This window comes from Neolamprologus multifasciatus, chromosome 5 (assembly GCF_963576455.1).
Source record: "Neolamprologus multifasciatus chromosome 5, fNeoMul1.2, whole genome shotgun sequence".
Classification (NCBI taxonomy): domain Eukaryota; kingdom Metazoa; phylum Chordata; class Actinopteri; order Cichliformes; family Cichlidae; genus Neolamprologus; species Neolamprologus multifasciatus.
Window position 1 is genome coordinate 21,654,445 of NC_140443.1, and position 12,186 is coordinate 21,666,630.

The window sequence follows — 12,186 nt, forward strand, 5'->3', positions numbered from 1 at the left end:
GTCTTTGTACCTGACAATTTTCCGAAAAATCTTTTGTCTCTTTGTGAAGCTCCTAGGCTTGATGTTTTGTGTCTGCTACTGAAGGGAATACACTATAGCAGACGTTCCCAAAGTGTGGGGCCCGCCCCCTAGGGGGGGCGCAGAGCCATTGCAGGGGGGGCGCGGCATGAAAAGGGAAAAAAACAAAAAAACAACAACGCTTGGACACCGCTAGCACGGGCGCCCACGCAAACGCAAAGCAGGAGATGAAGCATAGCTGAATATGTTTCCAAACCAACTTCATTCTAAGCCAAAGACTAGAAAAATATGGTGAAGCATATCTTCCCTTTGGTTTCACCTGCACAAGTGCCAAGGTAGGTCTCCCTGCAGAATTGGTTTTCCCTTCGTTGGGAGCAGCGCTGGGCTGTTTAAATCATGGACAAACAGTATCCCACATTCTTGATTTGTATTTCACAAACACTTGTTGTAATGACTAACTACTCCTGACATTTTGGAAATGTTAGCTCTTTATACAGTAAAGTTACAGCGGGATACAAATAACATCAGGTCGTTCCTGCCACAATTTGTTCTCTCTGTTCAAATCACGGACAAACAGCATCCAACAGTTGTTTATGTTTTTGAACCCATTTTGCAGAGGGATTTTTTGAAAAATGTATTGATAGCAGTGTTGAATATTATTACACAGGAAAAAAAAACAACTACATGTAAAATAATTACACCGTGACGCCTCTGCCTTTCTAAATGGAGGGACAGTAACTGCGTGTATATGTAAGCGTGTAAAACCTGCAGATAGTCAGATTAACAGTATTTCGTCTCTATCTGCCATTCTGCAATTCATCTCATGTAAACAATAACGTGCACACAGCGTGACGTGAAAAAAGGCACATACCTTTGACGTTGCATGACGAACTCTGTATTCCTCGTCCACATGTAACCACAAAAAAGGAGTTTTAAAAAATCTCCGTTCTCGGTGATTCGATACGCCGTTTACGTATGGACGAAACAGCTGCGTGTTCAAAAATACCCGTGTAGGTGTGGACGTAGCGTAAAAGAGTTAGTAGTTTATTTTCTTACTACCTGTAATTTATTGCAGATTACTTGTATTTGCTTAATTGTTTACTAAATGTTTGAGGTGTAAAATAAACCGCAATGGAGCAAAATATGGGTCTGTGTGGTTGGAGGATGTGTTCGTTCGTTCGTGCGTGCGTGCGTGCGCGCGCGAGGGGGGGCGCGAACATTTTTCTTGTAAAACAAGGGGGGCCCAGCAAAAAAAGTTTGGGAACCACTGCACTATAGCTTAAAATTTCAGGTTGTTATCTCAAATTTTGAACAGGGCATCGCAAAAATATCGAAGAAATAACTAATAAATTACAAAATTACTTTTGAGTTTGAGTTATGTCCAAAGTTTGAGATAATTTTCAGTCTTTTTTTGGGTTCTGTTTTTGATTTTTATCAGTAGCAGAAAGAAGCTTCCATGTATGATCTATGAATTATTAACACATAAAAAAAATATGCCTATCTTCAGGAATTTGTAGGCGAGTGTTGTCCTGCACCAAAAGTTCACTTTACCAGAATAACAGGTCAAATTAAAGCAAACCAACGTTTATTTTTGTGACACAGTGAATTCAACATTTTTAATTTTGTTTTTTTCATTTAAACCTTCCAAAAATGTAAAACAAGCTCTAAAGAGAGTGTGCAAAAATCAGCTGTATTCTGTATATTCACTTAGAGGCATTTCTGAATGAATTGAAACTAAAGACAAAGTCAACCATAAAAAAGTCAAATACAGCATTTAGAGCACAAGGGAATATACAAGATTATAACTCAACTAGTGAAGATGATGAGAGGTGAGGCTTAACTTATTAAATTTAAATTTGCCATTATCATTATTACTTATGTTAAAAACAAAATAAAGATGTTTTGCTAAGAGAACTTGGGCAGGCTATATATCAAGTCTCTTTTGGAAATAAAATGTTGTAATTTGTCATACCTCATTACTTGTGCAGAAAAAAGATAAGAAAGTTAAACAAATTTCCAGAAGTATGTGTATTTCTGATAATGCTTCTTTACAGATTTTCAAGTAAGTGCAAGCTAATGTGGGCATCTTTAGAAGAGGTCTGGTGAACTGTTTCTTCAAACTTTTGGTAATCCCAAAAAGGTTTTATATGCACCAAAGCTGCATCCTTTACCTACAGGAATGAAAAGAAAAAGATGTCAATGTGTAAACTAGTCATGTATCATTGTCCTTCCTTATAACAGCATCCATGAACATTCTTGTATAAGAATTATCTCTTATACAATCATCTGCTGTAGTGCAACAGATTTTGATTGTGAGAATCACTTGATTTCTTTTATGGTCTGCCATCAAAAATTAGAATCACAATAGAACATAAAATTATACTATTGTGAGCATTAAATTGTGAAGACTTTGAGTATCTCATCATCTACTTAATATCATCAAAAGAATCAGGGAATCTAGAGAAATTTCTGTGCACAACGGACACAGCTAAAAAAAAAAAAAATCGAATACCCAGATGATGTACTTTTCAGGGAAGGCCTCACCTATTTTAGATAATGCTAAACCATATACTTGATCTACTACAACACCATGGCACCACAGTAGAACATTTAATACATTATGAAACCGAAAATATGAGAAAGAAAGCCCAGAATTGCTGTGAAGCTAAAATCCTGTATCAGACAAGGTTAGGACAACATCTCTCCCCCCCCCCCCCCCCCCCCCCCCCCAAACGTTCAACAGCTGGTGTCCTCTGCTCCCAGATGTTTACAGGCTGTTGTAAGGGAGAGGAGCTGACCATACATATTGGTAAACACAGCCCTGTGTTGACTTTTTTGGGATGTGTTGCTGTCATCAAATTCAAAATAAGCAAATATTTATCTTAAAATGGTAATTTTTTCACAGTTTAAACATTTGATATGTTTTCTATGTTCTGTTGTAAGTCAAATATGAGTTTAAGGGATTTGCAAATCACTGCATTCTGTCTTTATTTACATTTTACACAGTGTCACAACTCTTTTGAAACTCAGGTTGTCAGGATCACATTAGATAATCAAGCAACACGTGCATGAAAGTTGCAATAAGTAGATATCTATTGTATGTTTTGCGTCATTTTGCTTCAGTCAGTACTAACATGTTGGACTCTTCTCCACAAGCCAGTAGCAGAAGCCCGTCCTAGCACGCTCATTGAACACATTCCTGTACTGGGACATGTTTCGAGGTGAAACACTGTTTTTTTTTAATGTGCCTAAAGTGAAAAAACATAAACAAAATAAAGATTCAGCAGTGAGACCAATATCTAAATTAAGAGTTCATCACCAACTCTGATGTGACACCTGCTATATGCTCACAAGAGGGAGGGAAGAGAATCATTACCTGCACCTTCGTCCTGAGTCAGAGGAGGTAATGGGCTGCTGGTGGTGGTGTGGTTTAGAGCAGAATTACCTCCATGAGACAGAGCCACTTAAATATATTATAAAATCAAAAACAAATTGGAAATTAGAGACATTTTTCTTAAAAAGGCCAGTTTCTTTTACTTGATTATTCTCACAAACCTGATTCTTTTAACAAGGATGGTGGAAGTGACGCAAAATAAACTGGTACCTATGTGGGAATAACCATGACACCAACTCACAGTAATGATTATTTTAGTAATTTGTCTGCAGCTCTGCAGGTAGGCAGGATTTCTTGTCGTTTTACTCTTACCATTGTTTTCATTTTGCTCCAGTGATCTGTCTGCAGGTGTGGGAAGACAACTGGGTGACTCCTCGGCCAAAACGTTTTGCTGGCGGAGAAAATGAAAAGGATGATGAACTCTGGATCCAAGATCTAATTATTTACAGTTGTGAGAGACACAGAGAAAAGCTGAGGTCTTACAGCTCTCGCCTGAAACGACCTGAGTGCTGTTTTTTTTCCTTTTCCCCCGCCTGCATGCTCCTGATACACGGCACCCAGCTCAACTCGTTTCACACACACAAAAAAATGTGTTGTGTTACTTTGTCACTTAGCAACATGTCTGGCAACAGTGCCCCTGCTGAGCAAACAGAAGCACGTTATGTTTTCAGGTTGTGATCTGTTCCTGAAAGAGGGCATCCACATGTCGGCTGTGAGTGAGATGCTACAGAAGTGCCAACAGCATGAGGTTATTCAGGTATATTACACGTGAAGTCTGAGCAGTGTCATTGCTATCATGATACAATATTCAAGTGTTAATTTTAAAAAAAAATCCATATCATAAATTAATATAAAATATAAATGGTCACATTTTTGTATTATTAACCAGAAGAGCAACAAATTAGAAACACTAATACATGTAACTCAGTGATATCCTGGTCGTTCCTTTATTTATTTATTATCCTCACAGGAAGGGAAAGGGGGCATGTATGACTGCACACAGAGGAGGTTACGTTGTTCGAGATGTCCTTGAGATGCTCATTGGATGTTTAATTGTTTTGTTTTTGATACAGGATTGCGTAAATTGCTTTTACACCTGTGTACCCATTTACGCTGTAACCTGTATTAATTATACCAACTTGTTAGAATTCATCTATTCTTGTTTTAAAATTTAAAGAAATGCATTAATTATCTTGGCATTAATTTACACACAGCTCTATTTAAGGTCCCACCACAGCACAACACCTTGATTGTTTTCTTTTTTAGCCATTCTGTTGTAGATTCGCTGCTGAGCCTGGGATTGTTGTCCTGTTGAATGACTGAGTTTGAGCAAAGCTTTACCTGTTGCACAAACAGCCTCACTGGATTCTGTTTTGGTATACAAAAGTGTTCCTGGTCTGTTCAATGACTGCAAGGTCCCCAGGTTGTGTGGCTGGACAGTTGGCGTCTGTGTTTGGTTCTGTGGCACTGTGCATCTCCACTTTGCTCTCATCTGTCTAAAGGATATTGCTCCAGAAATCTTGTGGTTTGTTTAACTTTGCAAAGTTGATTTTTCTGAGCATTGCACATGTTTTTCAAAGGACTGCATAGACTCTTGTGAAAATGTGCTTTTTGAGGCAATAAGTTAGGCACAGCTGACTACACTCAGCTAATTGCAGAGATGTGTAGAGGAGGAGAGGATGGTCTGCATGGCATTGGTCTTTGTAATGTTTTAGTAGAGGACACTAGTGATGTGACATTCTGTATCGAGGCTTCGAAGCTTGTGTCGAGTAATGGAGGGGGCGTTTCCGCGATGCGCGTATCGAGGCTTGCTTCATTTATGGGAGGAGCTGAAAATGATGACGTCCGAAGCCTCGCTGCCCGGCTGTACCACGTGACTGGTTCATGAAGCGGTTCGAACTTTGCCGCGAGCTATGACAGCGATACAAACCCCTCAGACTTCATTCAAAAATGTAGGTGTTTGATGGAGAGTTGCAGTTAGTGAGAGTTTGGAGACAGTTTGGAGGTTTAGGAGAGTGAGGAGAGAATATCAGGAGAGAATGGAGCCAGCTAAGAAGAGGAGGATGTCCTCCCCTGTGTGGGAACATTTTGATTTTATTCCTCCCAACAAGGTGTGTAAATTTCTACAGAAGATGTATTTTCATAATAGTGATGGTGCAATACAATTTATGTTAAGCTGTCTTTACTTTTGTACAAGGTGAAGTGTTTGCTATGTGATATAACAACAACACCTCATCCATGCTTAGGCACTACAGAGCTTTGCATGAGAATAGGGGAACACCGATTGTGGAGCAAGACCAGGTGAACCATCAAATGCCATGATAATATAGCATGCCGTAATGTTACTAAATGATATAACAATATTATACAGCTGTAATAAGTTACGTGTGTGATATTTATATTTGTGCTTTGTTTTTATTATCTTTCCTCAGGAGAACAATCTCAAATAGATGAAGACCTGGTTAGCATGGTGATTGAGGATTCCCAGCCATTTAGCATTGTGGAGGACAAAGGATTTAAAAGATTTGTTAAATCATTCAATCCTAGCTATGTTCTCCCCACTAAAAGGTCATAAAAGCAGTGAAAATTTAGTTTTTACAGAATAAAATGTGAACAGGCAGGACTGAGGCCTCAGTGTGTAGCTGTCCATACCTCAACGTTACAAAAGCACAACCACTGTCCACACCCCAACCTCACCTCACAGTAAATGATCATTTCCATTTTAAGCATTTCCAAATGATCATTTTCCATACTACAATATATACACAAAGTATATATACAAAGTATACTGCCATCACACAAATATACATGTTTTACACACTCCTTTTGTTGTTGACATTTACAGGCTGCGTGCAAAAGGCCACACTCTTCAAATTCATGCCATCTAATATTTTTACGTCCAGTAGGTGTCCTACTAGAGCAAATGAAGCTTCAAGACGCTTTGCGCTGGGGTGAACCAACTGGATGAAAAGCTTCAGTGCTTCATTAAGCTTCATCTGCCCATCACTAGAGGACACTTCTCTTGACCACGTTGTAAATTTTGCAGCTTTACTTTTTTGTTACTGCTGAATCCAATGGCTTAGCGGTCAACCTGAAATAAATTCTTTTAAAATACTTCATTTTATGATCGTGCCTTCACATCTTCTTTTTCTTACAACTATTACTTCCTCACATCCCCTGGGCATCCTGTGAAACATAACTGTTATAAATTTGCTTTATTTAGAGACAGCACCAACAACTAAAACAACAATGTAAACTGAAGACTGTTCCAAGGTATCAAGGCTTCCATCCGTTAATAAAACTTGTATATATTTTATTCAATATACAAATAAAACTCTTTTAGATACAGCAGCAATGTGTCATCAGGAAAATTATTACAAAGAAGACAGAAAAGAAGACAAAAACAAGAGGATAAGCTCCTCGGTCACAGTATTTTCCCCACATTGGAAATCATCTGCGAGTTAACCTTTATGACAGTCTCACCTGTTCCCAACAACCCAATATTTCTGACAGATTACAGCTACAACAATAAAATACAACACAGCATCCGCTTTTGAAGGGAATTGTGCAGGTATGGCAAGATAACCTCATATCAAGCATTACTAATAAGAATATGAACAACACAGATCTCTGAATTCTAATGTGGCTACATACAGAAGATGGATTTATATTACATATAACTCTTACTAAAAAGGAAAAAACACATTTTCTTCTGTTCAACAACTGTGACAAACAAACAGAAGATCAAACTGAAACTGATTTCCAAAAAATGTGTTTATAGCCGCTGTGAAGTAAGTCCTGTGTTTCATCTTTAAAGTTCTTTACGTTCTCTGAAAGTGCAAGAACATCTGTCCTTATGTGATAAATATCCATTCTGCCTTAATCATCACTCCTCCTGCCCTTGTGTGTTCTCTTTCAGATGTTGGGCTACTCGCTGGTTTATGCGTTGGAGATCTTTCAAAACACTCGGGCGATCTTCGAGCTCCTCGTGGAGGGACCACGCTATTTCCAAGCTCCTGTAGTCGTTTGGTCGCACAAGACGCCGAGTAACCTGAAGAGCTCGATCCTTGAGACTGTAAACTGTGTAAACAAACGCTTGTTAACAGTGTGGGATTTTTTGTCAACTCACAAATCCAAATATAGATCAGTTTGTCTCTAAACTTACCAAAATTTCTTATGCCAAAAGTGAATCAAACATTACTAACATCAGAGTTTCTTAATTAAAACATTACAACATCTGTCACACTATTTTGCGTGGTTTCCCCTGAAAATTGCTGATGAAAAAAAGAAAAACAACTGGTAAAATTTCTATAATATCCAGAGAAACTATTACGTATTTTTTCATGAATTTAGCCTGTATGATTTGATCAATATGTCAATCACTCTGTATACTCTGAAACTAGCTTAATGCACACTTACTACTAAAACATAATTGTATGGCACAGAGACTTCAGGTAATATAACTGATGTTTTACCTGGTAAACTGATATTGGCATATGTCACATTTCCACCCCCTGCTGGCTTAGGAAGAAACAGCTCTTTGCTGTTGACCTTGAGAGGGTCATCAGTCACTGCATCTCTGAACATCCACGGGTGACCTGGAAAAGATACAAGCAGAAACACTGTTTAAGAGTTAAAGCCTGAGGCCTGTACTACAAACAGTTAACCCTGGGTTAACTGCACACTAGGGTGGTTAAATTCCTGTGAGGGTATATCGCCATGATAACTTGTGTTGTCCTTTTGTTGTACCTTTTCGAGATTAGGGATCAACAGGTACAAAATTGCAGCCTAACGCTCACCATAAAATAGCGTAACCCAGAATGGTCTTAAGACCCCACCTACTGTACCAGAGCCACACCACTGTGCCTGCCTCTCTCTCCACATAGCGCTGTCGCCTCCGGTGAGAATCCTGACACCCTTCCCACACCCATCACTTTCATTGCAGACCAGGTTCAGATGCAAATGAGGAGACTCCACTCAGACAAGTCTGCTAGACAAGACGGAGTGAGTCCCCGCGTCCTCAAGGCCTGTGCCCCCCAGCTTTGCGGAGTCTTCCATAAGCTGTTCATGCTGAGTCTGAGTCTGCACTGCAAAGGGTCCCAGTGCTGTGGAAGACATCATGCCTCATCCCTGCACCAAAGACGCCACGCCACAGTGGCCCCCAGGATTACAGGCCTGTGGCACTGACCTCACGCATCATGAAGACACTGGAAAGGCTCATCCTGGACCAGCTCCGACCCATTGTCAGACGACATCTGGATCTCCTTCAGTTCGCTTACCAGCCCCGTCTCGAAACTGAGGACGCCATCATCTACCTGCTTAATCGTGTCTACACCCATCTGGACCAGCCAGCGAGCACTGTGAGGGCCATGTTTTTTGACTTTTCCAGTGCTTCCAACACCATCAGGCTGACCCTCCTGGGAGATAAGCTGACAGCGATGCAGTTGGATGCTTCTCTGGTGTCCTGGATTGTTGATTACCTGACAGGAAGACCACAATATGTCCACAGTGTATGTCTGACAAGGTAATCAGCAACACAGGGGCACCACAAAGGACCGTCCTCTCTCCCTTCCTCTTCACCCTCTACACCACAGACTTCAGCCACAGCACAGAGACCTGCCATCTTCAGAAGTTTTCTGATGACTCTACAGTGGTTGGATGCATCAGCAGAGATGACGAGACAGAGTACTGGGCTGTGGTCGACTCCTTTGTCCCATGGTGTGAGCAGAATCATCTTCAGCTCAACGTGGCAAAGACCAAGGAACTGATGGTGGACTTCAGGAAGACCAGGAAACATTTGATCCCTGTTTCAATCCAGGGGGTCAATGTTGACATTGTGGATTACTATAAATACCTTGGAGTATACATAGACAATAAACTGGACTGGGCTGGGCTAAAAAAAACCCCACAGCACTTTACAGGAAGGGCCAGAGTCGCCTCTATTTTTTTAAGGCGACTGAGATCCTTCAACATCCGCTGGACAACGCTCAGGATTTTCTACGAGTCTGTTGTGGCCAGTGCAATCTTCTATGCCGTTGCATGCTGGGGGAGCAGGCTGAGGGTTGCTGATGCTAACAGACTTATAAACTGATCCGTAAGGCCAGTAATGTTGTGGGAGTGGAGCTGGACTCCCTTAAGGTGGTGTTGGAGAGGTGGATGTTGTCCAAAATAAAGACAATGTTGGATAATACTTCCCACCCACTCCATGACATGCTGGTCAGTCACAGGAGCCCGTTCAGTGAGAGGCTGAGAGTACCAAAGCACCACTGAACGACACAGGAAATCGCAGGTTTTCAGCACTATATACATATGAAGCTCTACAGAGGGTTGTGCGATCAGCTGAGCGCACCATCCGCTCAGAGCTCCCTGACCTGCACTCAATCTACAGCAGGCGGTGCTGGACCAAGGCCAGGAAGATCGTGAAGGACCTCAGCCATCCCAACAACGGACTGTTCTCTCTGCTGAGGTCAGGAAAGCGATTCCGCTCCCTGAAGACCAACACAGAGAGACTGAGGAGGAGCTTCTTCCCGCAGGCGATACAGTCTCTCAATCACACCACCAAACAGTACTGACCCACACATATAGTTCTTACACACACACTGGACATTCTGGACATTGTTTTCACTTCATCACTTAAACCACTTTAAGCATATTTGCACTGCACAAGACACTAAATAATGTGGATTGCACAACACTGGACATTATATTCCTCATTTCCAGTTAATTCTTGTACAGCTGCTGTTATTGTGTGTATATATATATTTATATTTATATTTCTTCATACATTCTTATATATTTCTATACTGTGTATTTTGTTGTACAGTTATTTTATTTTCAACTTTAATTTATATATTTTATCTTATTCTTTCCCAGTTAAATTTACCCTTCATTCTAATTTGTGTTGTACAGTTATCTCATTCTTAACTTAATTTTTATATTTTATTTTATTCCTTCCTGGTTAAATTTACCCTTTTTAATTTTCATATTTATTTCCTATCTTATTCATAGCCTTTTCTTTTTTTTTCTTTAGGTCAAGAGCAGTTGTCTAAGCATTTCACTGCATATCGTACTGTGTATGACTGTGTATGTGACAAATAAAAAAAATTTGAATTTGAATTTGAATGAACAGTATAAAGAGAAAAGAATATATAAAATGTACAAATATACAAGAGTAATGCTTTAAAGGTGATATTATTTCATGATTTTCTTGACACAATTCTAGGTTCAGTTTCCAAGACATGGCTTATTATTTTTATTATTATTATCATTATTATGAATCTCGGTATTAAAAGACAGACAAAATACTAAAACATATTATTTAAACAAAGAGACAATCATTAAAATTACACAAAAAAATCTCCAGTCAATCAGTCAGTCAGTACAAGGTTCAAGACAGAATCAAGCACAAATATCAATAAGAGCTGGCAACACAGATGATCATCAAAACAACTGAAAGCTGACTTACAGTCTGTAAAGACATCATATGTAACAGACCTGCATAAAAACAAGTCTATACATATATGTCCGTGTGTGTTTGTAGTAAACCTAATCCTAGACTTCCATCGTTTTCCTTTAGTCTGGGCTGGGTTCTTGTCTGAGAAAGCTGCGTTCAGGTGATACCAACATTCCTAGAAAACTCATTGCTTTTTTACACAAAACATAGCTTTAAATCTCTAGAAATACCTGAGTAAGCACCCTTGCTTCAATAAAGCTACAAAGAGCCACTCGTTAGCTAATCGCTTTATGCACTAGTAACGTGCAAACAGCCGTCTTACCGACGTAAGTGTGCATCCCCCGTCCAGTCCCTGGTTGTATGTCATCGTAAGGATGCGGTTCTCCCTGGTAATTTATCCACAAAGGCCGTACGACACGGGGACTATGGTTATAAAACATCACTTTAACTGGTATCTGACTGTTCAGGGAACGAACCAGAGGAAGAGACTCCTCTCCTTCTTGAGGCATTGGAGCTAAATAATGCTAAACTGTTATCGCAGCGAGAGTCGCGTTTTGTAGCTAACGCTAGCAAGTAGCTCCCTAAATGTTTACAATCGTCCGCGACGGCAGCTACTCGAAATTATAAAAATCGTATCAGTTAATCTGTCTAGTTACTCTGTCTACTTATCTTATAAAACAGAAAAAGTTTAAAAAAAACACTTTTAAACGCCGCAGCGAAAAAACTACTTCTCAACTAGTTTGTTTACAGTCACTTTTCCGGTTGAAAGTGGAACGTCGAACTGTTCTGATCTCTGATTGGTCGTGACATGCGTGACGACATGCAGTGGCTCGCTGCAAGAGATGCGTTCAGTACGCGGTGTACGTGGTGCAGAAGCAGCAACAAGAAAATAAATTTCAAAAGAAATCACAACAGGAAAACTGTCAGACTCTCACCCACCTCCACCTAGAAAATAAATAAAAGCAATTATATATATATATATATATATATATATATATATATATATATATATATATATATATATATATATATATATATATATTTTTTTTTTTTTTTTTTTTTTTTTTTTTAAACTCTATATTTTACGTTCTAACCACTTTTACTAGACCTGATGTTAAGACTATGCATGCGACCCAAAGTTTCAGGTTATACAATAATAAATAAAAAGATATAATAACAGATTCTTTAATTGGCCTATTTATATTTGATAATACAAATGCATATAGCCCTAAAGTATTTAAAGTAAGTAAGTAAGTAATTAAAGTTTATTTATTAAGCGCTTTTCATAGACAGGTAGTCACAAAGCGCTGCACACAGAGAT

General features: G+C 39.4%; 2 protein-coding genes and 1 long non-coding RNA gene across 3 annotated transcripts; 1 reads left to right on the forward strand and 2 right to left on the reverse strand.

The window, feature by feature from the left end:
• Nucleotides 1–103: 103 nt before the first annotated feature.
• LOC146518596 (uncharacterized) lies at nt 104–4,466 on the reverse strand. The gene is made up of 6 exons (XM_085160093.1): nt 3,896–4,466; nt 3,725–3,803; nt 3,574–3,622; nt 3,395–3,481; nt 3,153–3,266; nt 104–2,189 (listed from the first exon to the last, which is right to left on the reverse strand). The coding sequence occupies exons 1-6, from the start codon at nt 3,949–3,951 to the stop codon at nt 2,134–2,136; spliced, it is 441 nt and encodes a 146-aa protein (XP_085016219.1). The 5' UTR covers nt 3,952–4,466; the 3' UTR covers nt 104–2,133.
• Nucleotides 4,467–5,597: 1,131 nt separating this feature from the next.
• LOC146518597 (uncharacterized) lies at nt 5,598–7,425 on the forward strand. Its single transcript, XR_014874161.1, has 2 exons — nt 5,598–5,713; nt 5,845–7,425. It is a non-coding gene; the product is annotated as an uncharacterized LOC146518597 (long non-coding RNA).
• On the reverse strand, nt 6,709–11,650 carry vhl (von Hippel-Lindau tumor suppressor). Its single transcript, XM_085160092.1, has 3 exons — nt 11,188–11,650; nt 7,888–8,010; nt 6,709–7,492 (listed from the first exon to the last, which is right to left on the reverse strand). Exons 1-3 carry the CDS (start codon nt 11,372–11,374, stop codon nt 7,299–7,301), a joined length of 504 nt encoding a protein of 167 aa, XP_085016218.1. The 5' UTR covers nt 11,375–11,650; the 3' UTR covers nt 6,709–7,298.
• Nucleotides 11,651–12,186: the final 536 nt, after the last annotated feature.

What these genes read in the sequence shown, in the direction of transcription:
- vhl (XM_085160092.1), bottom strand. Translation starts at nt 11,374, where the DNA reads ATGCCTCAAGAAGGAGAGGAGTCTCTTCCTCTGGTTCGTTCCCTGAAC. An exon ending in GGGGATGCACACTTACGTCG is followed by an intron (nt 8,011 to 11,187) that starts GTAAGACGGCTG and finishes TATCTTTTCCAG; the next exon opens with GTCACCCGTGGATGTTCAGA. An exon ending in TGCCAATATCAGTTTACCAG is followed by an intron (nt 7,493 to 7,887) that starts GTAAAACATCAG and finishes TTGTTTACACAG; the next exon opens with TTTACAGTCTCAAGGATCGA.
- LOC146518596 (XM_085160093.1), bottom strand. Translation starts at nt 3,951, where the DNA reads ATGCAGGCGGGGGAAAAGGAAAAAAAACAGCACTCAGGTCGTTTCAGG. An exon ending in GGTCGTTTCAGGCGAGAGCT is followed by an intron (nt 3,804 to 3,895) that starts GTAAGACCTCAG and finishes TTTCTCCGCCAG; the next exon opens with CAAAACGTTTTGGCCGAGGA. An exon ending in ATCCTTGTTAAAAGAATCAG is followed by an intron (nt 3,482 to 3,573) that starts GTTTGTGAGAAT and finishes AATATATTTAAG; the next exon opens with TGGCTCTGTCTCATGGAGGT.